At 34.8% G+C, this 24,223-nt stretch overlaps 1 protein-coding gene and 3 pseudogenes across 2 annotated transcripts; 1 reads left to right on the top strand and 3 right to left on the bottom strand.

The window, feature by feature from the left end:
* Positions 1-2,906: 2,906 nt before the first annotated feature.
* Positions 2,907-4,274, bottom strand: LOC140977892 (probable methyltransferase PMT23; annotated as a pseudogene).
* On the bottom strand, positions 3,900-5,981 carry LOC140977603 (probable methyltransferase PMT22; annotated as a pseudogene).
* A 4,352-nt stretch (positions 5,982-10,333) lies between these two features.
* On the top strand, positions 10,334-14,941 carry LOC140976594 (probable apyrase 7). Of its 2 annotated transcripts, none has more exons than XM_073440835.1 (3): positions 10,334-10,535; positions 11,232-13,346; positions 13,997-14,941. In XM_073440835.1, the coding sequence occupies exons 2-3, from the start codon at positions 11,372-11,374 to the stop codon at positions 14,299-14,301; spliced, it is 2,280 nt and encodes a 759-aa protein (XP_073296936.1). In that variant the 5' UTR covers positions 10,334-10,535; positions 11,232-11,371; the 3' UTR covers positions 14,302-14,941. The 2 variants fall into 2 exon arrangements, with proteins under 2 accessions (XP_073296936.1, XP_073296937.1); XM_073440836.1 differs by lacking the exon at positions 10,334-10,535 and adding an exon at positions 10,714-10,835.
* A 1,129-nt stretch (positions 14,942-16,070) lies between these two features.
* On the bottom strand, positions 16,071-23,929 carry LOC140977602 (uncharacterized; annotated as a pseudogene).
* Between the last annotated feature and the right edge of the window lie 294 nt (positions 23,930-24,223).

Raw genomic sequence — 24,223 nt, 5'->3', positions numbered from 1 at the left:
TTATGTGAAATGCATGATTATATGCTAAATAGGATTTTATTGTCATTATACATAAAACTGTATTTTTAAGGATTATTCGAGTTGCGATCGAGGAACGGAGACCGATGGCTGAAAAATGTAAAATATTTTTATTAAATAATTGTTTTTAATTATTTAAAATATGATGGATATTCTTTCTTATTTTTGAAAATAAGGGGTTTTGAGGTGATTTTATACGCCGAGACGTAAATTTTATCAATGTTGGTTTTTCAACAAAAATACGAACGTTTTGGCAACCCGGCTAATAAATTCACAAACTTATTTTAAAAAAATTATTTTTAATATTTTAATTAAGCACTAATGGGCCTAATTTACATACTTAATGAGCCTAAGTTTTTTTAATGGTTTAATTAATATTTAAAGTGTAATCAAACCCTTCCCCAACTCACAAACCCACGCCCAACTCTCATAATTGTCCCCAAACTCTCACAACACATCACGGCACACACACACCATAATTTAAAGAAAAAGTCGAAAGGGTTTTCTAGCCAAGGATCTTCGTGTCGTTGTTCTTCAATCGTCAACGAATAATCGTGCGTTTAAAATGCCAAGGCACGCCATACATCTTCTTTTCTCGTCTATCACATCATATTATCGTTTTAAATATCGTTTGTATGAAAAATATGAATTCTTCTAATTATTTTCGAAATATTGCATATGCTTGTGATAAACTCATGGTTTGATATTACAAAAACTTGATTATTATGATCTAATGAGGCTGCCATGTCTAGGCTACGATCAGGGGATGTTTTTACACGAGTTAGGGAGTCTTAAGTCATCCCCATACACGCTGCACATCAAGGAACAAGAAGTTGGAAGCAACTTCCGTCATAGGAAACTTAGGTGATCGGTTGTGGACTTGGGCTGGGTCACAGCATGGGGCCAAGGCTCGGCCCAGGGCTAGTTGAGTCAAGGGAAGAGCCCTAGCCACGCTAGGGCTCGAGTCGAGAGGGCTGGGAGGAGTCCTAGCCCTACCCGAGAGCCCAAGTGCAATCGCACAGGGTTGCACGGCTTGTGCAGGGAAGCTGGCTAGGTCTGTGGTTCAGGGGCTGGGCTAGGGCGAGTCCTTAGGGTCCTAGGAAGGTTCTTGAGAGATTGGTTCAGGGGCTAGGTCGTCGGCTAGGTCCTAGGCGTGCCAAACAAAGTCCTTGTCACATGGGAGTCACGGCCGAGAGCTTGCAGCTGGGGTTGTGGCTCACTGTTGCGGCTAGGGTCTGGTTCAAGGAGTCATGTCGGTCCAGTAGGATCCATAGAAGAGTTCGGAAGGGGCTGGCTTGGGGTGGCTCGGGCTGGGCTCGATGGAATTTCAGGATGGCTCAAGGGTGATCAAGTAGGTTCGGTCAAGGATTTTCTTTTAGAAAAATAATTGAAACATGGTTCACGAGGGTCGAGTCACTGTTCACGAAGGCCAAATAATTATTAAAAGTCTAAATTTTAAACTTTGGACTTTTGTATTAAAGTTTGAAATTATTCGGGATTAAAACATCTTAAAAACGAATAATTAAAGATTAATTAAAAAGTCTTGTATTTAAGCAAAGTAAAATTATGGGAAAATTAATTCATGCTTAAATAATTAATTGGGATATGTTAGAGTCAATGAAATTAAGAAAAAAGTCAAAAACGTGAAATTTTACGTCTTGGGGTAAAACAGTAATTTTACACTCGAAAATTAGTAATGTCATGGCAGTGCTCTGAATGCTATTTTATATGCTATTATGATTATTTTAAATGTTTAAGGATTTTTATATGCAAAAAAATGTTTATTTTAAAGGTTTAGGAATTTTATGATTTATTTATGGAATTCATGATGAAACGATTAAATTAAAAGATATGTTTATTGCTTGTTTTTAAAAGAAAAGGATATTAAATGCATGATTTTTATAAAGTGATGAAAATGTAAAATGTTGAAGGAAATGAAATAGCTGTGACTATTGAGATATGAGGATAAGAATGGGGATATCGTGAGGAAAAAGGCCCAGAGGGAGCCCGACGATCGTATTTCCATTCGATTAGGATAGGCCAAGGTCCAGTTGACCGGTGAGAAAGTTGCTGGTGTCCCCGCCGCCCAGTACTGTGGTTACATGTAGATGGATTCATCGACTTTTTGAAGATGAAGAAAGTCACAATTAACGATTTGAATTCAATAAAAAAGAAAATGATTATGATCATAATAAAAGGATACATGTTATGAATAAGGAAAAAGGAAAAAGGAAAAAGGTTGAGGTTTGTGTTATGCATATCATGAAAATTTTATTTTTACGTAAAAGTATTTTCACTGTTGCTCGTGATTTTATACGTATTATTCGTTATAAAGATTATGGTGTGTTGAGTTTTTAGACTCACTGAGTGTGATTGATGCATGTGAGTTTGATGGAGGTCTTGATGGTTGACCTGACTGGACTGAAGGTGCACTAACCCGAGTACCAGCGCTTCTACTTTTCCGCACTTATGATTTACGTTTTTGATTATGTTAAAGATTTTTACGACTATTTATTTATGTTTTTGAGAGATTTTTGAGAGGTTTAGCATGGGTTATACTTTTCAAATTTTTTGTTTCTTAGGTTTGATAAAACATCTGACGATTTCATGTTTTGACTATTTCATTAGTTTTCAAATATTAGTTGGTTGGTTTAGTTTTAGAGTGGTGCAAAATATTTCATAAAAATATTTTATATATGTATGCAAGTAATTTGGCCGAAATAGTATGAAAAAAAAATTCTAGTACTTTTTAAGCAATAAGATTAGCAGACGTTTGAGTATGCCTAGTGTATTTGTACCAAAAATTATTTACCCCTTTTAATAGAAATTCTTCATTAAAAAAAATATTAAACAAGGCATTATACGAGGGATCTGTACATACTCGTTTTTTATCCGGGACGTCAGAAGCCTTTCTTTTTGACAAGAAACTGTTCTTGGTGTACATTTATAGACCAATTAAGGGATTTCAGAATTGGGGCAAGCTTGTTAATGATTTCCATGGTGTCTTGATCCAGCAGGTACCCATTCGCCTGGTCCGTAATACACGATCCACCTCTGCGGTTGTTTCTATTATGTCACATCTGGAAAAGAATGTCACGGCCAAAAGAAGTAACCCTTTTGTAAATTGAAATCGTTCAAAAAACTTGAAGAATACGAGGAAAAAGCAGCTTAAGTGGAACCTTTTGGTCAGATTTCGGAAGAGGAAGCTGGAATGCAGTAGATCATATGTGGGTAGGTGTTCAAAGATTCACACCAGTCGTGGTAAAGAATGATTAGCCCTATATCGAAAATATCAGATAAAGTGTCTAGTTCATGAATGGGAACAATGTTCATCACCCACAATGGCATATTAATGAGGGAAGAAGCACACCTGGCACGAGCATGGGAAGGAACACTAAAGATAAACAAAAGAAAGATACCTGATGAACATCTTGAGGTCGACAAGATGAAGTGAAATATTGGTCTTACCCTCCGTAATGTGCATTCATATCCATCACGTTCCTCACACTCGATCAATTTATAGCAAGATCTTCGAGATAAACTTATGAGACAAGCGCAGACTAGTGTCTGGTATCCGCTTTAAATGTTTATTCAGCACGGGTGCAGAAGATAGAATTGGAAGTATATCAGTAAGTTCTTCTGGCCAGTATGATGGCCACTTCTCTGAGTTTTTTTGAAGTGGCACAAGGAAACTATCGGCAGGCGAGTACCTATTCGCGGGAAAACAAATGATAAAGGCAATAATGAAGGTAAATTTGATGAAGATGATGACCATTACAATTTTGGAACTTTACCCAACTGTGCACAAAGAACAACCCACTACATTATTTTCTCATCACTACTGAAGCAGTGAAGCTCTAACAATGACCATCGACGTTATTTGCACCAATCGTTATATCTTCTCGAATGTAAATATATGATGAATTTTAATCTGGCCATGGATTTTTCTTTTGTAGAAACTAATGAGGAAGTGTAATGAAAGAATTACATTTCCAGACATTCTGGTCTTTTTCATTGTCTCTATAGACTGGTACAGCTGACCATATGAAATATCCTCCAGGTCTTAGAATTATGTTCAGCTACATCAAAGGTTTTCCACATGTAATTTTCATTTACGGACCATATCACAAAAATGCACCGAAAAAAACTCAACACTGAAATTGTGGAAAGAGTGTAGTACCGTCGACACCCCAATGAACCCGACAACGTGCACAAAGAATCAAATCATAAGAATTATCAGTAAATGTTAATTTTTGTGTTCCAATAACAGAGAGAGTAGCAAGAGTTCCCCGTTCAAGAGCAAATTGTATTTGAGCGTCATGCTCATCCTTTGGAGCAAAAGACACAGCGAAAACATTTCTTTCTAGTAGAGTACAGCCAAAGTTAGCAACACCATAGCCAACATCTAAAATTACCCTTTGTTTTCTTTCCCCATTCAATCGATGGTCAAGTCCGGAGTACATAGAAAACCAAAGTTTCATGATCAATTTTCTTTTATGCTATTTTATTTTTACACAATATCGATATCAAATCATGCAAAGCCTCTAACAAATGGTATCAGTGACGGGTAAACCTTACTCATCCAAGTTTTTCATGAATACTTTCCCACAACTCCATATATAGCCCAAAGTTCCACGAGATTTAAGCATCATTTCACCATTTAACATGAAAAAATAAATGGAAATAACGTAACAAAGATAAGTACATGACAGAAAATCAATTGAGAACCATATATTGAATGCAATAAACAAAAAAAAAAATCAGGCATAGTCATTTTCAAATCATATCCAGAGTCATTTTCAAATCATATCCAGTCAACTAAATTTATATGTGCCAGTACGCGTTCAAGAAATTCCTCGGTGCAAGTAAAGAGGACGAGGGAAAGAATGCATAAATTGTTGCCATGTCAATTAACTCAGAATAGACTATTAGCATGACGGAATTGATCACATGGACACTCCTTTGAGTTAAGATCAAAGTGCATGTACACTCATGATTGCAAGAAAGCTAATTGATACGTGTTAACTCTATAGTAATGTTTGAGGGTTAACATAGCAGGGTTTCACTATAGGTCTTCCTTTTATTTACTTCATACTCACACCCCAATCAAACCTACTATCACAAGAACTGTTACAACATTGATGCAACTTTGGATGGTAAAGCCTCAGTAGATAACTCAACGCATTACTTTTTGAAAAGATTCAATATACTGATAATTTGCATCCTTAAATTGTGTGCCACCACCAGGAAAAATAAAATAGTCGCCCAATTTCTCTACCCAATGCTGATACTTCTTCTATTCAACAAGTTTGGGATGAGGAACATGCGTGGAGCAATTTGAGATTATAAATATGAAAATAAAGAATAATTCGGATACCGATATTTGGTGAAAAACCCCTAAAAATTATTAGGGTAAAAACCACGGGCAAGATGAAAAGAATTCCACTATAATATTTTTATGTGTACAACCTACTCACTGTATTTCCAAAGAGAACACACACTCTCTTAATACAGGAGAACAAAACACCTCACAAATATTATAAAACTAATATGAGGAATAAGAAAACTCAAGAGGAAACTTGAGAATGAGATGATTATGAAGTGCAAAATGAGTACCTATTTATAGGTGCATGGATATTTGTGAACAAGGAAATTGTCGCAAAATTTCATCACCCAATTCCCCCCAACTTTGTTGACCAATGCTTTCCCACCTAAGTTGATCATCAATTTTGCCGACAGAACATTGTTGTACCATACCTGAGAAGCAAATAGATAAAGGGTAAAGCACTCCAAATTTTCATCTGATTTAAAGCCCAAGTCAAAGTAATATTGAAACAACAGCTGATTTAATGGACCCAAAAATGACAAGAAAACTGCATCTTACATGTAACAAACTCCCAAACAATAGCTATAAACCATAAAGCAAACTCAATATGCAAAGAAACAACTAAAGCAACTGACATTGTGGTTAACGTCTGAAAGCCATTTCTCAGATTTAGCAAGAGTTTCAAGAAAGATCCTCTCAGATTTTTTGTGAAAATGGGATCTTGATTCTTCAACCACTCTGCAGATGAGGTAATATAAATGGTAAACTTACATATTTTTAAAAATAAAATTAGTTTTTTATGTAAGAAAAAATGAACAAGAAGAATAAACGTGTAGAAAATGACGACGACCATAAGTCTCAATTTTTTACAAACGGTACATGCATCGCCTCAACTTTAGAAAATTGAGACACACATGAGCCTCTTCTTTTGACTCTCGAGCTCTCGATAAACTCATAGATGGTATGAGAAATGCCTAAAAATAGCGGTGATTGAGGTCCCTAAGCACACACCTCATAAGAACAAAATGCACCATCTACAGAGAGTTGTAGTGCTTAGAAAGCTTCAATCGGAAGAAAACAGAAAACTTAAAAATTATTCGATGGCCAGAGGTATGCTCGATCCGCTTCCACATATTGTTTATCATATTCACAGTTGTGTAAAAACATGATTTTTTGAGAAAAAATTCTAACATTTGGTATAAGAGCCGTGATACATCTGTTTTGAAAATATTTGTTTTCATTTTTTGAAAACCGAATATCATGAAATTTTGAAAAATATTATTTATGGAAGTTTTGCGTAAGAAACTTGAAATTCGAACATAATAATATTAAGAAACTTACCTGAGAATTTTGTTCTCAGTTGCACCTTGAAGTCTTGAAAATTAAATTAAGTTTCTAAATTTGAAAATAAAATGAGAATTTTTGAGAGCAAAAAATTCAAAAAGAGAAGTGGCAGAAGAATACTTTAAAGATGAATTGAAAAGTTGTGATTGTCGGCAATTGCATTCAAAAGCTAAATGAAATAGCTTGCATTCAATTATTCAAACAAAACGTTCAGTGTATGAATTGAATAATGAGACCCACGAAGACTTCAATTGTGTGGGTATCATTATTCAATTCATACTCTGAACGATTTTCTGAATAATTGAATGAAAAAAAATTAACATAATAATAATAATAATTAAATAATAATAATTAATGTGTTATTAAGTTATATGTATAATTAGGTATACATATAACATTTGGATAATTTATATACATTAATTTAATTTGTGCATAAAATTTTTATTCTATTATATGTATGTATAATTTATAGTTTATGTATATATAAGCAATATTAAGTGAAATAATATTAATACATTGAAATTAAAATCATAAATATTTTTTATGCTTTTGATATATGATTTCAAAACATTAAAATTCATATGTTCATATTAAATTATATAAAGTTGTTTATAATTTTAATGAACATATCATGTAAAAATCTGAATATAAAATTATTTAATAAAAAGTTTTGCCTTATAAAGATTCACATAAATGTGGACAATTAAGTTAAATAATAGTTATAAGATGACTTAAGAAAATATGATCTAAGAGAGTTCTTCATAGATCGATTTGAAATGCCTTGACTTTTCACTGGTATCCCTGAAGAACGTTGCTCTGTTTAGGAGTTAGGTATTTAAAAGGCCTTAGTCCTACCTATCTTTCCTGATAGCACTCTTGGAAAGTGTTGATTGTGTCAATAATAATTATTATATAAAGCATTAAGTAAAGCCAAAATTTTGTTCAGTGAACCGTATAATTTTAAATAATTGAGGAATAGCAACAACATCCTTTGTTATGAAAAATTATGTATTAACTGGATTCGGATTGCATACTGAACATAAATTATAATTAATTATATAAACATATTAAATTTTATCACACAGAAATTTTTGTTATATTTATATAACTAATTAAGTTAAAATATCAAAATTATATATATATTTTTTAATTTACCCAGATGAGTTAAGAGAAAATATATTTTGATAGTTTTATTGTAAAGTTCCAGAAAAATCTTACTGAATTAAAATTTTAGCCCCACATGCAAAATTTATGTCACTAGATTTTTAAAACATGATTTACATTGGTAAACATGATATTACCTCAAAATTTTAAAAATAATAAGCATATTATATTTTTATGCAGTTATGCAACCTGCGAGTTTTTCTGATATGAAATGTGACATTCTTGAACTTAAGGGCGATAATTATAAAATATAGAAAGAAAGAATTCTTCTTCAATTAAGGTGGATGAATATTGATTATGTTATACGGAAAGGCGATCCATTTGCTATTATTGAAAACAACATTCCAGATGATGTCGATCTTTATGAAAAATGAGAGCGATCTAATTGATTCTGCATAATGTTCATAAAGACCAAAATCTCTGCTGGCATGAGATGTTCCGTCGATCAGCATAATAATGTCAAAGAATTACTAATACTATTGATGAACAGTTTCAGTCTTCATATAAGGCACATGTCAGCACCTTAATTATGGAATTATCTTCATTAAGGCTCACCAGTGTGAGAGGTGTACGAGAGTACATCATGAAAATGTGGGACATAACGGCTCGACTCAAGACACTTGAAATGGAAATGTCTGAAACTTTTCTTGTGCACTACATTTTATGCACTCTTCCACAATAATATGGAACCTTCAAAATTTTCTATGACACACATAAAGATAAGTGGTTAATAAATGAATTAATGACCATGTGTGTTCAAGATGAAGGAATGTTGTTAATAGAAACGAGTGATAATGTATTTATGACTACACAATAAAAGTATAAAAAGCAATCCAAAGTCAAGGGAAAAGGGAAAGGAATAATTCCACCCCAACCTGACATCAAGAAAGAATCCAAGTGTTTCTTCTATAAAAAGACGTGACGCATGAAGAAGGATTGCGATAAATTTAAGGATACGTTTGAAAATCTATTTCATTTGTCTGTTACGAATCTAGTATGGTTGATATGATTTATAACACATGGTGGATTGATCCTGGTTCTACAATCCATGTTACAAATACCTTGTAGGGTATGCAAAACCCAAGGAAACCTCTAGGAAATGAGCGGAACATCTATTCAGGAAACAAGATGTCTTCACATGTGGAGGATATTTTGACTTGCTGTCTTATATTGGATAGTGGTTTATTTTATGTTCTTAGTTTTTCTCGAAATTTAATTCCAGTTTCAAATCTTCTACCCCTTGGTTTTTCCTTTTAGTTTTTGGATAAATCAATAAATTTATTTTATAAATCAAATATTGTTGGATGGAAGCTGAGTTCGTAGTTTGTTTTAAGGCAACCTCACATAGTGTATGGTTGAAGAGTTTCATTTCGAGGCTTAGAATTATGGATTTTATATCTTGGATATTAAGAACATATTGTGACAATTCAGCTCATTAGCACTGAATTTGATGATTGCAGATCCTTTGACTAAAGGCATGCCATCATTGAAATTTAAGGATGATACAGAAAAAATGAGACTTGGTTCCTTTATAATTTGTTGTAAGAACAAATTAATGAAACTATGATGTGATATTTTCTTATATTTATTGTGCACACATTCATTGATTCGAGAAATATCAATAAAATTGGACTTCGAATAAACATAGGGTTTATTCATTTAGTTATACAGATTTGAGATACATAATGCATTGTAATACATAAAAGATAATAATCGCTTTTAGAGGACATATCGCCATGATTCATGTGTTTTTGTTTTCTCGTATGGTAAATGAGATATATGGGCCAAGTGGAAGAATGTAACAAAAAGTGATCCATATCAGAAGAAGAATAAACGTGTAAGAAATGACGACGGCCATAAGCCTGAATTTTTGACAAACGGTACATGCATTACCTCAATTTAAGAAAATCGAGACACACATGCACCTCTTCTTTTCACTCTCGAGCTCTCGATAAACTCATCGATTGTATGAAAAATGCCTATAAATAGCAGTGATTGAGGTCTCTAAGCACACACCTCATAAGAACAAAATACACCATCTACAGAGAGTTGGAGTGCTTAGAAAATTTCAATCGGAGAAAAACAAAAACTTAAAAATTATTCGATGGCCAGAGGTAACGCTCAATCCGCTTCCGCATATTGTTTATCATGTTCATAGTTGTGTAGAAACATGATTTTTTAAGAAAAAATATAACATTTTATATTTATTTCTAATCTTTTTAGGGATAAAACGAGGCTTGGTGCATGATTAGATGGAGGATAATTTTATCGTAAAAAAAAATAAAAATTGATTTTATCTATTGACTAACTACATTTGAGTTTTAGGTAATTGATCATTAAGAAAAAATAAGTTTAGTAATTTATTGGTAAATTAATACACAGAGAAATACTATTTTTTTTTTTAAAAAACAACACACATTAGAAATTAAAATCCGATTGGCCGTAAGTCGTGCATGTGCGTGCGTCGGCTAAAATTGAAAGTTACTATCCGATAACTCTCAAATAAGCAACAAATTACTCATTCCCCACGGAGGTTTAAACTGGGGACTCGGACCTCCATTTGTTGGGTTTTGATTTTGATTTTATTTTTACGCTCGATTCGTTTAAATTTTCAAGAATCTGATCTAAAAGATGGGTTCACCGCAGTCTCTACTCTCTGTTCGAACACTTTCATTATCTGAAGGTAGGTGAAAATCTTGCCAACCCACATAATTGTCCTCAATTTGGTGACTCTTTTCTTTTGGTAATGTCTGCCGAATCTTGTTGTGGGCGGAGGAGTTTTAAGATCCCGGATTTTGAGATCTCGTTTGGCCTTTACGATTTGGGTTGGCGTTGGGGGGGGGGGGGGGGGGGGGGGGGGGGGAGGAGAAATTTATTTGGAATTTTATTGTGCAAGTGATCTCGGTATGCGGAATCGATGGATGATGCTTGATTAGCTATATGGAATGTGATATCGTTGTTTCTTGCGGAGATTGGAATTGAGGTGAAATTGGAATGGGATTGACACTAGTAAATAGGATTTATGGATTCATTATAGATAGTAAATATTAATGAGAAGCTGTTTTTGATTGAAGTAATAAATTTGGTAGGAAGTGAAGTTTTGTAGAGTACTATGAGTTAACAATTTCTCGGGGCCAAATTCTTTAGATGTTTGATCTTCAATCTAAGTTGAGTAATCTAGCTAGTAGTTATGCTTGTAGAATTTATTGCGATCTAACCTATCTTATTTGTTTTATGTCAATGTCTCTGCTACATTATTGTTAAGCTAAAACATTCAACATTCATCGGTGAATGTTATGATGTGTCGTACTTATTCATTCATCTGATAAGTTTTACTACATCAAATAATGTTGCTTGTCTTTCCATTTTGAATCTGCAGGACATGTTTTTTCCAATTCACCTAGTTCTTCACGTTGTATGAATGCGGAACGTCAGTCTGCTATTGTGTTGTACCTTGTGAAAGGATAATCAATTGGGAGGCTGTATGCCATAGCAGGGCCACTTGTAATTTTTGTAATAATGATATTCAATAAATTTGCAGAATTATTTTCCCCAGTAGCAACTCATCCTTCAGCCCCAAAAGCGTCTAATATTCCATATAAACAAACTGGATTACCGCCTATTCATGGTTCTACACAAGGTCCGACTTTTCCCGGCCTAGGAAAAAAGACCAACTTGAAACCATCTTCTTCCCTTCAAGATTTGTCTACTTATAGCCGACTTGATCTAGAAGGTGGTGGTGTTATCCCCGGGTCAGAACAAAGTTTTTTCTTTGAAAAAGATAATCTTGGATCAAGTTTTCTTAAAGAAAAGGCATCACCTGGAATTACATATGGACAAAAAAAGTGGGTGCGAGTCATCTGTGTTCTCTTGTTTTTATTTCTGTTTGCTTGTCTTGCATTTGCCCTGCAATTTCTGTACTCAACTTGGTTTAGTGGGCAATCCAAATTTTATGTTGTTCTTGATTGTGGTAGCACTGGAACCCGTGTTTATGTATATCAGGCATCTGTTAATCACATAAAAGATGGAAATCTTCCTATTTTTTTAAAATCATTGCCTGAAGGTCTACAGAGGACCCAGAGTGGGCGAGCTTACAACAGAATGGAAACAGAGCCAGGATTTGACAAATTAGTGCATAATATCTCTGGGTTGCGCAATGCGATCAAACCTCTTATCCAATGGGCTGAGAAGCAAATTCCTAAAAATTCACATAAAACTACTTCTCTCTTTCTTTATGCCACAGCAGGAGTTCGCAGGCTGCCAAATTCAGAATCTGAATGGCTCCTCGGTAATGCTTGGTCGATTCTGGAGAGTTCACCTTTTTTATGCAAAAAGGAGTGGGTTAAAATTATCACCGGCATGGAGGAAGCTTATTATGGATGGATTGCTTTAAATTATCACACTGGTGCCTTAGGATCTATTCCTAAGGAAACATACGGTGCACTTGACTTGGGTGGCTCATCGTTGCAGGTTACATTTGAAGACGAGCAAATTAACCATGATGACACGAGCCTAAAATTGAGCATTGGCTCTGTTAATCATCATCTTAGAGCATACTCTCTTGCCGGATATGGGCTTAATGATGCATTTGACAAATCTGTTAGTCATCTTCTCAAGCAACTTCCGCAGATCACTAATGAAGATTTGGCTGGTGGAAATCTTGAAATTAAGCATCCATGTTTACAGACTGGTTACAAAGAGCCATACTCATGTTCACGTTGCACATCTATTCAACAAAAGGATGGAAGTCCTCCAATCAGTGGTAAAAAACTGAGTAAAGGAGGAAAGGCTGGAGTTCCAGTTCAGCTAGTTGGAGCTCCAAACTGGGAGGAATGTAGTGCACTGGCTAAAGTTGCCGTTAATTTGTCTGAATGGTCAGATCATAGTCCAGGAATTGATTGTGAGCTGCAACCATGTGCACTTGCCAGTAATCTGCCTCGTCCCATTGGTCAGTTCTATGCCATGTCCGGCTTTTATGTGGTTTACCGATTTTTTAACTTGAAGACCGATTCTGCTCTAGACGATGTACTGGAGAAGGGCCGTGAATTTTGTGAAAAATCTTGGGATTTGGCTAGAAACAGTGTTGTTCCTCAGCCTTTTATTGAACAATATTGCTTCAGGGCACCTTATATCGTTCTCCTTATGCGAGAAGGATTGCACATTACAGATAGCAATGTAATTGTCGATTCTGGAAGTATTACTTGGACACTTGGGGTGGCTTTATATGAAGCTGGAAAGGCATTTCCGATTGGGGGAAAGATTCTTAGTTATGGATTGTTGCGAGTGAAGATGAATCCATATATTTTTTCTGCCATTTTGTTTGCTTCCCTGTTCATCCTGCTATGTGCACTTACTTGTGTGGGCAGTTGGTGGATGCCCAAATTTTTTCGAAGGTCGTATCTCCCACTTTTCAGGCATAATAGTGTACCATCCATGTCGGTTCTCAGTATTCCTGCTCCTTTCAGGTTTCAGCGCTGGAGTCCTATCAATACAGGTAATACTCTTCTTTTATACTCATTTTATGTTGCGGTCTGCACTTAATGTATGAAATATATTTTGTCATATAATATACTTTCTAAAACCATATTCATACTATTTCAAAAATCCAGATTTATTGTCAGTTTTAGTTGAACTTACATTTTCTTTTGTAATTCACATTCGGGTTTCCACAACAAAAATTCTTGATTCAAACATAGATTTGTGGCCTCGGAATGAACAAGTAGGAACTAATGCCATCCAAAATGGAAATATCTTAGGTATATTAAGATATGGTTCTTGTTGTGGGTATGTTAAAATTTAATTGAATATATTTGGGTTAATTAATATTTTGATAGTACTCTGAGTGTATTAAAATTTAGAAATATTAGCTTATTGGCTAAAATATAAAGCAAATATTTTTGGGATTGATAGAAGGTTAAATTTAAAAATACTGATGCATTAAAATGTACTATAAGGAAATAATTTGAAAATGGGAAGTAAACTTGTTTTCCATATCTGAATAAAGGGAAATACAACCAAGCATAGGCTTAGAAAGTCTCCAAGATTAAATTTGCTTTTATCAATTTGTTTTAGACAATTCTCGCCTTTGTATTTAGAGAAGACGTATATACATCATCAGTCTAAAATCTATTTTTGTGTTTTCAGGAGATGGAAGATTTAAGACATCCCTAAGTCCAACAGCTGCAAGTACACAGAAAAGACCATTCGATAATGGACTTGGTTTCGGTGGTGCAACCATGCAGTTCCCTGAATCGTCCTTGTATTCTTCATCTAGTAGTGTTGCACATAGTTATTCGTCAGGCAGCTTAGGACAGATGCAATTTGACAACAATAACCTCAGTTCGTACCGTACTTCCCACAGAAGTCAAATGCATCTCCAGAGTAGAAGATCTCAATCTCGGGAAGATCTTAATTCATCAACTGTTGAAGCACACGTACCGAAGATCTAAGGGTTCCGTTGATTAAAGTAACTATCTTGGATGATCAGCAGCTTCAAGATATGGTTTCAATGGCAGTATAGAAGTTGGCTTCTCAGAACTGGGTTTCACCTTTAAAGAGGCCTCAAATATTGGATGAAACCGTGTTTTGGTAGACAAGATTTCAGATTCTGTAAATACTTTAAGTTAAAGCTTCACTGACTCGTTCTAACATTGTCACTGAAGGTTTAACCGGGGCGACAAGCGCAAAGTGAGTAGTGACAGCATTACTGAGAGCTGCAGCATTATATACGGAAGTCGACTTTGTAGCATGTAGTATAGACGAGGGACAACATTCAGTTTAACTTAAAATGATTTTATTCACTTCATTCATCTTTGGATTCGGAATGGAAAGTTGAGACGGTTTATCATTTACAAATTCTGGAAATTGAGACGAAGTTCGTGCATTGCTCCTGGAAAAGTTTTGGAAGGTGAGGCTTCTGTCTGACAAGGTGATGTGTTTTTTTGATTTTTGGTTCTTCAGCTGATGCGAGTAAAAAGATATGTTTCATTTTGTATGAAATATGAGATTATTTATTAGATGTTTTTAAATCCTTCTATTTAAATATTTCACGAATCCTTATTATACAAATCATTTTATTATTTTCTTCAAGTATATTTGCAAGGTTAAAAAACATCTAGTAAATATTTTTATAGAGATTTGATCTAGATATCAGTTTTAATAATGTGGACCGTTATGGTTTCGCATTCGAATTGGCGGGACGTAAATAAAAATAAAGGTTTTAAGAATATTTGGGTTTTGGTGGAATGAATACTCGAGTTTGACTCGATTTAAATCTTGTTAGATTGAGCTCGACTTGAACTCGATCAAGTATTTAATTTTAAGTTCGAATTCGACTCGTGAAAATATCGAATTACTCGAGCTCGAAAAAATTGTAGCATAATTTTAGAATTTAAATTTTGTCTTTATACGCACAAAAAATCTCGACATCAAATGAGAATTTGATCTCCAATTTTAATTAGTTAAAATGATATAAATGAAATTCCTAAAATGACATATTTCGGTAAAAATTTGGTAGTTATACATGGAATATTTTTATAGGAGTGTAGATAGCCTCGTAGAATACAAATTTGATAGAGGCATCGAATATTTTCACAAGCATGGATACAAGTAGACGTCATTATTTTTCTTTTTACTTGAATGTTGAATTTTTTTAAATTGTTGATTGAATTAATTTTTTTTTTAATTAGTCATGTTAACAATTTAGAGTTCATCTTTCATTGCGCAGTACTCTTACAAAGTATTTGCTTGAGTTGTTGGTTGGCCACGCCAGATTCTCTTATGGGGAGGTTTTGGTGAGAGTTCCAAAGGTTTAAACTCTGGAATTTAATAGACATGATTAATTATTATCAAATTGAAACGCTTAACATGAAAGATAAACACACAAAAATAACATTCAAAAGTAATATGGTGAACTATTCTTAAACAAAGCAACAAGATGTTGATCTTGATGTTGTTTCTTCACTAACAAGAGTAGGTCTCTTCTGAGACGGTCTCACGAATTTTTATATGTGAGACGAGTCAACCATAACGATATTCACAATAAAAGGTAATACTCTTAGCATAAAAAATAATAATTTTTCATGGATGACCCAAATAAAATATCTGTCTCACAAAATACAACCTGTGAGACCGTCTCACACAAGTTTTTGCCCACTAACAATTGTCATTAGAACTTAATGAATTAAACCATTGCTTAGTAATCACATTAATTAATAGATTATCTGGACAACAATATGAAGTTATTGTTGAGAAAGCTAGCTAATGAAATGAAACAAGCACACATTAAACTCAAAGAGGGAAGAAGACAATGCAGTGTTTTAGCCTAAATCACCCCAAACAAATTAAATTATGCCAAATTTCTTATTTTGCTTTTGGTCCACGGTAAGCACTAGATGAGTGTAACACCCCACATCTTCTAGATATGCAAGCCCTTGCCTTGTCAACTTAACAACACAAATGGCGAAGAAAAGCACCTTCTTAATTTAGCCTTTACAGCTTGCTCCATCGACTGAATGACATCTTGAAGTAATGGCCCTCTCATTCGGTAATTTAAGGAATTTCCATAGCCTTTCAGAAAGAATAACTCCAGATCTTCTGCCCACTCCAACAAACCAAACCTACTAGTAATACATTATACAGAAAAGCTGTAGAAATCATGATGGCATTTTTTTCATCACTTAATCTGAAGAATAAACTTCAAAAACTTTATCAGATATAGACTCCAAGGAAGAGACGACGCACCTTAGCATGAAGTCAGCTCATACAAAATATATAACAAGAACATATAACAAGTACCCCCAAGTTAAAAACGAGGAAATGAAGTGTAATTACCTCAGATGGACTGAAAATAGCACAAGTTTGATCAGTTGTATTTAATAAGGATGCTTCCTGGTACAAGTCTAAGAAATAATGCTGATAGCCCATAGTCCAATTAAAAAAGGTAGCATTCAACATTCATCAAGTCTAAGAACATAATCCTCATAGCTCTGCAAACATAGTTCTTCAAAATGGTATGAAATAATCTACCTTGTACTTTTGACAACAATCATGGAATCTCAACAGTATATCACTTGCACAGCTTTCACCGGTCACTGCAAAAGCTCGATGGCGTCCTGGTCCAAGGATTCCTTGCCCATTAAAAAGGCCCATCGCAAATGCTACAGCACTAGCTGAAGCTCGAGAAACCTATAATTATAAAAAACACATGCAAAAGCTGAAGCATGATTAATATAATAGTACGGTTAGACATAGAAGGAGCACAACAGTTATCGATCATATCCATAATCTCTAATACATAAGCTTCGCAGAAAGATAATCAAAGCAGCAGATAACGCATCTTGTTTATAGATTATGAGATGCATATTAGAAAGAAAAAGAAAACGAGATTGGAATGAATTTCTTAACACCTTCAAATTTTTTTATTTGGTTCTGCTCCTCATCGTAAGAAGCTAGAAGAAATATGTTCCACACAGAAGAGAGATTAACATGTTGCATGTTTCATACACGAGTAACGATCAATACTGCAATTATTAAAGGAAAACCTGAGTTACTATAATTGGATATAAATCAGGGTGGCAATCCTCATGAAATAGTTCTGGAAATTTCTCTCTAGTTCTAATCCCTAGCTAATACATGGCGGCAATTAATGAGATGGGTGGTGTGTTATGGTTGGTGGTTTGTAGATGTCATCATTATGACAACCACAAACCAAATATTAAGGAGCTCTATAGATATCCATTCCCAACATTTTAATCATCCCAAAATTCATCCAGCTCTTCTCTCGAGGATCTCTTCTTCTTTGAGTGTGTAGTTCTATAATATTTGCGAATTGTTTTATTATCCTGTATTAAGAGAGTGTGTGTTCTCTTAAGAAACACAGTGAGAGGTTGTAACCTACAAAATATCATAGTGAAATTTTTTCATCTTGCCGTGGTTTTTACAATAATAATTTTTAGGGGTTTTCCACGTAAATCTCGGTGTCTAATTTTATTCTTTATTTTATATTTATATCTCAAGTTGTAGCATCTGAGACCAAAAAGTGGTATCATGGCTTTGGTTTAAAATTTCTTAAAATTCTGAATATGCCTATGTGGTTGCAGACTATAATGATCTTCCCCATCAGAAAACTTTTATTAAGGCGTAATTATTTTGTCCAGTCTATTAAATTATTGTAGACATAATGAAGAACATGTACGAAAGAGAAAAGTTCAATGACAGAAATTTTATGCTGTGGAAAATAAATGTACAAGCAGTTCTAAGAAAAGAAAATTGTCTGGCGGCTATTGGAGAGAGAACGCGGAAATGACGGACGATGGAAAGTGGAATAATAATATTGTTGCCAATTTACACTAAGCTATAGTAGAAGAATTACTGTCAAGTATCTATGAGATAAAGACGACAAAAGATATTTGGGATACTCAAACAAAAATGTACGAGATCAATTCATTGCACAACAAGATTTTCCTAAAGTGAAAACTTTATACTCTTCGGATGGTGAAATTCTCATTGATGACCGATCATATCAACAGACTAAATACTCTATTTTTCTAACTCACCTCTATGAGGTATAAAATAGAGGAAAATGAACGTGCAGAGCTTCTACTTCAAAGTCTACCATATTCATATGATCAACTTATAATAAACTTAACCAACAATATCTTTATGGGATCTTTAAAATTCGATGATGCCTTAACTACGGTTCTCAGAGAATAAATCCAACACAAGAATAAGGAAGATATGTTTGTAACTTCAAAGCAGGCATAGGCTTTACCGACGATAAGAGAGAGATTTGTGGACCGTGACTCTAATGGGAGCCAAAGGCGAGATAGATCATAGTCAAGAAGTAAGAAAAAAAATATTTACTGCTTTAAATGTGGCGGTAAATGACACTTCAAGAAAGAGTGTACGAGTATCGAGAAGTGTTTTCAAGGGAATGTGGCCAGTATTTCAGGTAGTGATGAAATATTATCCAACGATTCAGCAACAGTTGCAGAAGGCAGAAACAAATTTTGTGACTAATGGATTATGAATTCAGAAGCGCGACGTGGCACATGATGTCTCGGAGAAAATTGTTCGATCAGTATGAACCAATCTTAGGAAGAGTATTCATGAGAAATGATCATGTCTTTGAAATCTCTATGGTCGGTACCATCAAAATAAAAATGTTTGATGTCACCATTCGCACTGTACATGAGGTACGACATGTGAAACGGCTGACGAATTTGTCCTTAGGGAAATTGGATGATATAAGGTGCAAAACTCGTATTAAGAACGTGAACACGAAAATCGCGAATGACGCACTTGTGGTGATGAAAGCTTAAAAAGTTGGTGCAAAAAAAGTTGCTTCAAATCTATATGTACTTTTGAGATAAATACACAAAGAAGCGGAATTATCGATTAAATCGATTGGTGAAGAAAAAGAATTAACAGTGTTATGGTACAGAAAGATCGGGAATATATCAGAACGAGAGTTGAAAATTCTCTCAAAACAGAAGCTACAGCTGGGGCTTACAAAAGTGTCACTATCTTTTTGTGAGCATTGTGTACCAGTAAACAATACAAATTAAAGTTTGGCACTCTATTGCCAAAAGAAAAAGCGTATTGGAGTTGATTTATTAAGATGTTTGGTAGCACCAGTTGTATCATTAGGTGGAGAGAGATACTTTGTCTTGTTCATAAATGATTTCTATAGGAGATGTTGAGTCTATCCAATCAAGAAGAAATCAGATGTTTTCAAGATCTTCAAAAGTTTCAAAGCGCTGGTTGAACTTGATTTTGAAAAGAAAATCAAATGTTTGATGAATTTGAAGCATTTTGCTAAAATGAGGACATCAAAAGACAATTCACGACGGCTTACACACCTCAACAGAATGGAGTGGCGGAGCCGATGAATAGGACCTTGTTGGACAGAGCAAGAGCCATGTTGAGGACAGCGCGTTTAGCAAAGTCATTTTTGGCAGAAGTAGTCAAGAAATCTAGTTATATCATTAATCATTCTCCTTTAATGAAGATTGATTTGAAGACTTTGATGGAGACGTGGACCGGAAAGCCAACTGATTATTCTCATTTACATACATCTGGAAGTCTTGTGTACATTCTGTACAACGATCCAAGAAGATTTAAGTTGGATTCAAAATCCAGAAAGTGTATCTTTTTGGGTTGTGCTGATCGAGTAAAGGGGTTTCGCTTGTAGGATCCTAATGTCCACAAGCTTGTCATCACCAGAGATGCTATCTTTGAGGAAGATAAAGTAAAATGAGACAAAAGCACACTGAATTTAGAAACTACTATATTTCAGGTGAAAATTAAGTCAAACGAAGATCAAATTTCTTGTGAATCAGTACCAGAGCACAAGGAACAAGAACATCACTACAAGAAAATATGCCTTCAACAACACTCAAAAGACAACAGTTTTAGAAAACCGTTATGTTTTTACTTTTTACAACGGTTTTAACAAAAATCGTTGTAGATTAGCGTGTTTTTTGGACAAACGACAACGGTTTTTGTTAAAACCGTTGTAGATTAGCGTGTTTTTTGGACAAACGAAAACGGTTTTAGAAAACTATTGTGGATTAGCTTGTTTTTTAGACAAACAACAACGGTTTTAGCTAACCGTTGTTGATTAGCTTGTTTTTTTTTTGAGAAACGACAACGGTTTTAGGGAACCGTTATTAATTAGCCACGGTTTTAGAGAATATTTAGCGACAGTTTTATTTAAACCGTTGCTACTTTAAAAATAGCGTCGATTTAAACAGAAACTGTCGCTAATAGTGATGGATTTTGAACCGTCGAATAGCGACGGTTATTTGACGATTTTTCTTAAATTGTCGCTATTAGAGACGGTTTAGCAATAGCGATGGTTTTTGCTAAACCGTCGCTAATAGCGACAGTTTTACCAAAAATCTTCGCAAATTGTCTATAAATATCACCGTTTTTAGTCCATTTTCTTCCACACCTCTTCACATCTGCAATAAATTTTTCTCTCTTAAACGATTTTAGTTTCGATATAAGGTAAGTTTTTTCGCTTCAATTCTTGATAAATTTCTAGTGTTAGTTAAGATAACGAATATTGTTAACTTAGTCAGATTGTAAGTTTTTTTGATAGATTTATTACATTATAAAAGTAATTTTTTTATTTTACTGAAAATATTAGCGACGGAATATGTCTAAACCATCGCTAAAATCAGCGACGGGTTTTTGACTAAATCCGTCGCTAATTTCAGCGACAGTTTAAGACGGCTTAGTCAAAACCCATCGCTAAAATTAGCGAAGATTTATGATAATTAGCGACGGTACAAAAATCGTCGCAATATGATAGCTACGACAACGGTTTAAAATCGTTGTCGTTGAACGCACTTTCAACAACACTGTCAGTTACAACAGTTTTAAATGAGCAACGACAACGTATTTTATCTGTTGTCGTTTAGTGTTTTGGTTGTAGTGCATGTTTGAATATGAGGTTTTCAATATGAGGCAATCAATTCGAGACAGAAGACCACCAAGTTGGTTTTTAGATCATATTACTAAAAACAATATTGCATATTGTGTACTATCAAAGGATGGTGAGCCATCAAGTTTCCATGAGGCTACTCAAATCTCGGATGTATCTTTGTGGATGACAACAATGCAAGAAGAATTGGAGGTGTTAGACATAAATAAAGCTTGGGATCTTGTTACACTACCATGAGTGAGGAAAGCCATTGACAACAGATGTGTTTATAAGTGTGATGGCAATAATTAAGTCTAGCGGTATCATGCTAGAATGATGATAAATAATATGCTCAGAAAGGAGGCATTGACTTCAATTGGATATTTTCTCTTATGTATCAGCTTATAACAGTTAGAGAAGTATTGACATTGTGTCTAGTGCTTGACCTACATCTAGAATAGCTAGATGTGAAAATGACATTTCTTCATGGAGATCATTAAGAAGAAATCTATATGCTCCATACAGAAGGTTTTGCGAAAAAAGACAAAAATAACTTGTTTTGCATGTTGAACAAATCTCTATTCGATCTCAAATAGGCACTGATGTGTTGGTGCAAGAGATTTGATTCCTATATCATAAGCCTTGGATAAAACAGACTTAGTGCAAACCCTTATACATATTTTAAGAGGTCCATGATTATATCATTTTGCTGTTATATGTGGACGACATGTTGGTAGCAGACCTCAACAAAGTTCGGGTTCAAGAATTAAATGTACAATTGGCTAGAGAATTTGATATGAAAGACTTGAGACTAGCAAATAAGATTCTAGGAATGCAAGTTTACTGAGATAGAAGTAACAGAAAGATTCGTCTTTCCCAGAAAAATTATTTGAAGAAAGTCTTGCAACACTTTAGCATGCAAGATAGTAAGCCAATCTCGACTCATCTTCATGTTAACTTCAAGTTATCCTCCGAGATGTGTCCTACTAGTGAAGCAGAGAGGATGAAGATGTCTTGAGTACCATATGCATCAACAGTGAGAAGTTTGATGTTCACCATGATCTGTACAAGACCAGACATTTCTAAAGCAGTGTGGGGTGTAGTTAGTCGGTATATGGCGTATCCTGAACAAGAGCTTTTGAGCACTATTAAGAGGATCTCTAGATATATTACATGTAACTCGAATGCTGTATTATGTTATGAAGGATCAGATTTTACAATAAGAGGCTATGCCAATTCAGATTATGCAGGTGATCTTGATAAGAGAAAATCTACTACTGGTTATGTGTTTACACTTGCAGAGGGAGCCGTAATTTGTGTTTCAAAGCTTCAAATAGTAGTGGCGTTATCTATGATAGGGGCATAATATATGATAGCTACTCAAGTTTGCAAGGAGGTAATATGGATTAAAAGGTTATTAAAGAGATCATCACAAATAAGAGAAGGTTCCTTTGTTTTGTGATAGTTAGAGCGCCTTGCACATCACAAGGAAGTCAGCATTTCATTCCAGGTCTAAACATATTAGAGTTCTCAATTTCACTTTGTTCGAGAAGTAGTAGTAGAAAGAAGCGTGGATATGAAAAAAATCCGTATAAAGGATAACATAGCTGATGTTCCGACCAAGCTTGTGAACACTGATAAGTTTGAGTGGTGTAGATCCTTAAGTGGCCTAGTGAAAGCAAAAGCAGCAAGGAATGAAAAAATTGAATAGATATGTAGAGATATGTTTGATTCTCAATCAAATCTCCAAGTGAGAGAATTGTCAACAATTAACGGGGTGGGTTGTGCCTAATGGTTTGTGGTTGTCATAATTATGACTACCACAAACCAAATCTTTAAGGGAGCTTATCTTCTCATTCTAATAATCCCAAAATTCATTCAGCTGTTCTCTTGAGCATTTCTTCTTTTCTGAGTGCGTAGTAATATAATATTTGTGAGGCATTTCGTTCTTCTATACTAATGGAGTGCGTGTTCTTTTTGAAACCACCATGAGAGGTTGTAACATACAAAATATTATAGTGAAATCTTTCAATATTGCCCGTGGTTTTTACCTTAATAATTTTTAGGAGATTTCCACATAAATCTTTGTGTCTAATTTTATTCTTTATTTTCAAATTTATATCTCAAATTGTCGCACATGAGACGAGCAATACAGTTCATTTTCTCTTTCATTTATCAACTCTCCACCTTTGTGCTTTCCTGCCCAAGGAGAATTCATCCCCATAACCATGAAGTAATCTTCTGTGCGGATGATTTGTCATGTTTAACTTTTCAAATAGGACTTCCGGGCGAGTCTAAAAGTCCACTAAATCTTTCAATTATTTCTTCGTTGTAGCCCGAGCTCCATGCCTGCCTGCCAATCCAAATAAAGCTCACGTGCTAATTTGAAAGTGCAAGAATACATGCAAGGAAATTAACTCATTAGAATGGTCTACCTGAAATGTCTAGCACACACGCCCTCACCCTTCCAGCAGCCACTCGTGAGGTTCCAGCGGTTATTGGCTTCGATTTTCAAAGAAAATTCAGTGAGGTTATTGTCCCGTCCTTCTGGTGTTCGTCCCTCGCCCCGTTCGTGTAGATTTTTGAGCGCATATACGCAAAGGCATGCTCGATACCCTCATTTTCTTGTCTTTCACACCATAATACATGTTTTTGATTGATTATGCATGATATATTGTAGATCTAATGTTTTATGTGAGTTTCAAATACGTGTACATGAAGACAATCGAATTTTATGCTTTGATTCTCATGTTTTTGGCACATATAGCAAGGGGCTGTCAGGACCGATGGGTAGAAGGCTCAAAAATGTCAAGATGAAGGTGCTTAGGCATGAGAAACAGATCTGGAATGAGCCCTGTTTTGTGGCCGATCGGGTTTGCAAGTTATGGCTTGTTTTGGGTTCAGTTAAGGCTCGACCGAGGATTAGGTGTAGGGCGGCTATG

The sequence above is a fragment of the Primulina huaijiensis genome, chromosome 5 (assembly GCF_012295235.1).
Source record: "Primulina huaijiensis isolate GDHJ02 chromosome 5, ASM1229523v2, whole genome shotgun sequence".
NCBI lineage: Eukaryota > Viridiplantae > Streptophyta > Magnoliopsida > Lamiales > Gesneriaceae > Primulina > Primulina huaijiensis.
Note: the sequence above shows the minus strand (reverse complement) of the source record. Positions and strands in the feature narration are given on the sequence as shown.

What these genes read in the sequence shown, in the direction of transcription:
- LOC140976594 (XM_073440835.1), top strand. Translation starts at nt 11,372, where the DNA reads ATGATATTCAATAAATTTGCAGAATTATTTTCCCCAGTAGCAACTCAT. An exon ending in CTGGAGTCCTATCAATACAG is followed by an intron (nt 13,347 to 13,996) that starts GTAATACTCTTC and finishes TTGTGTTTTCAG; the next exon opens with GAGATGGAAGATTTAAGACA.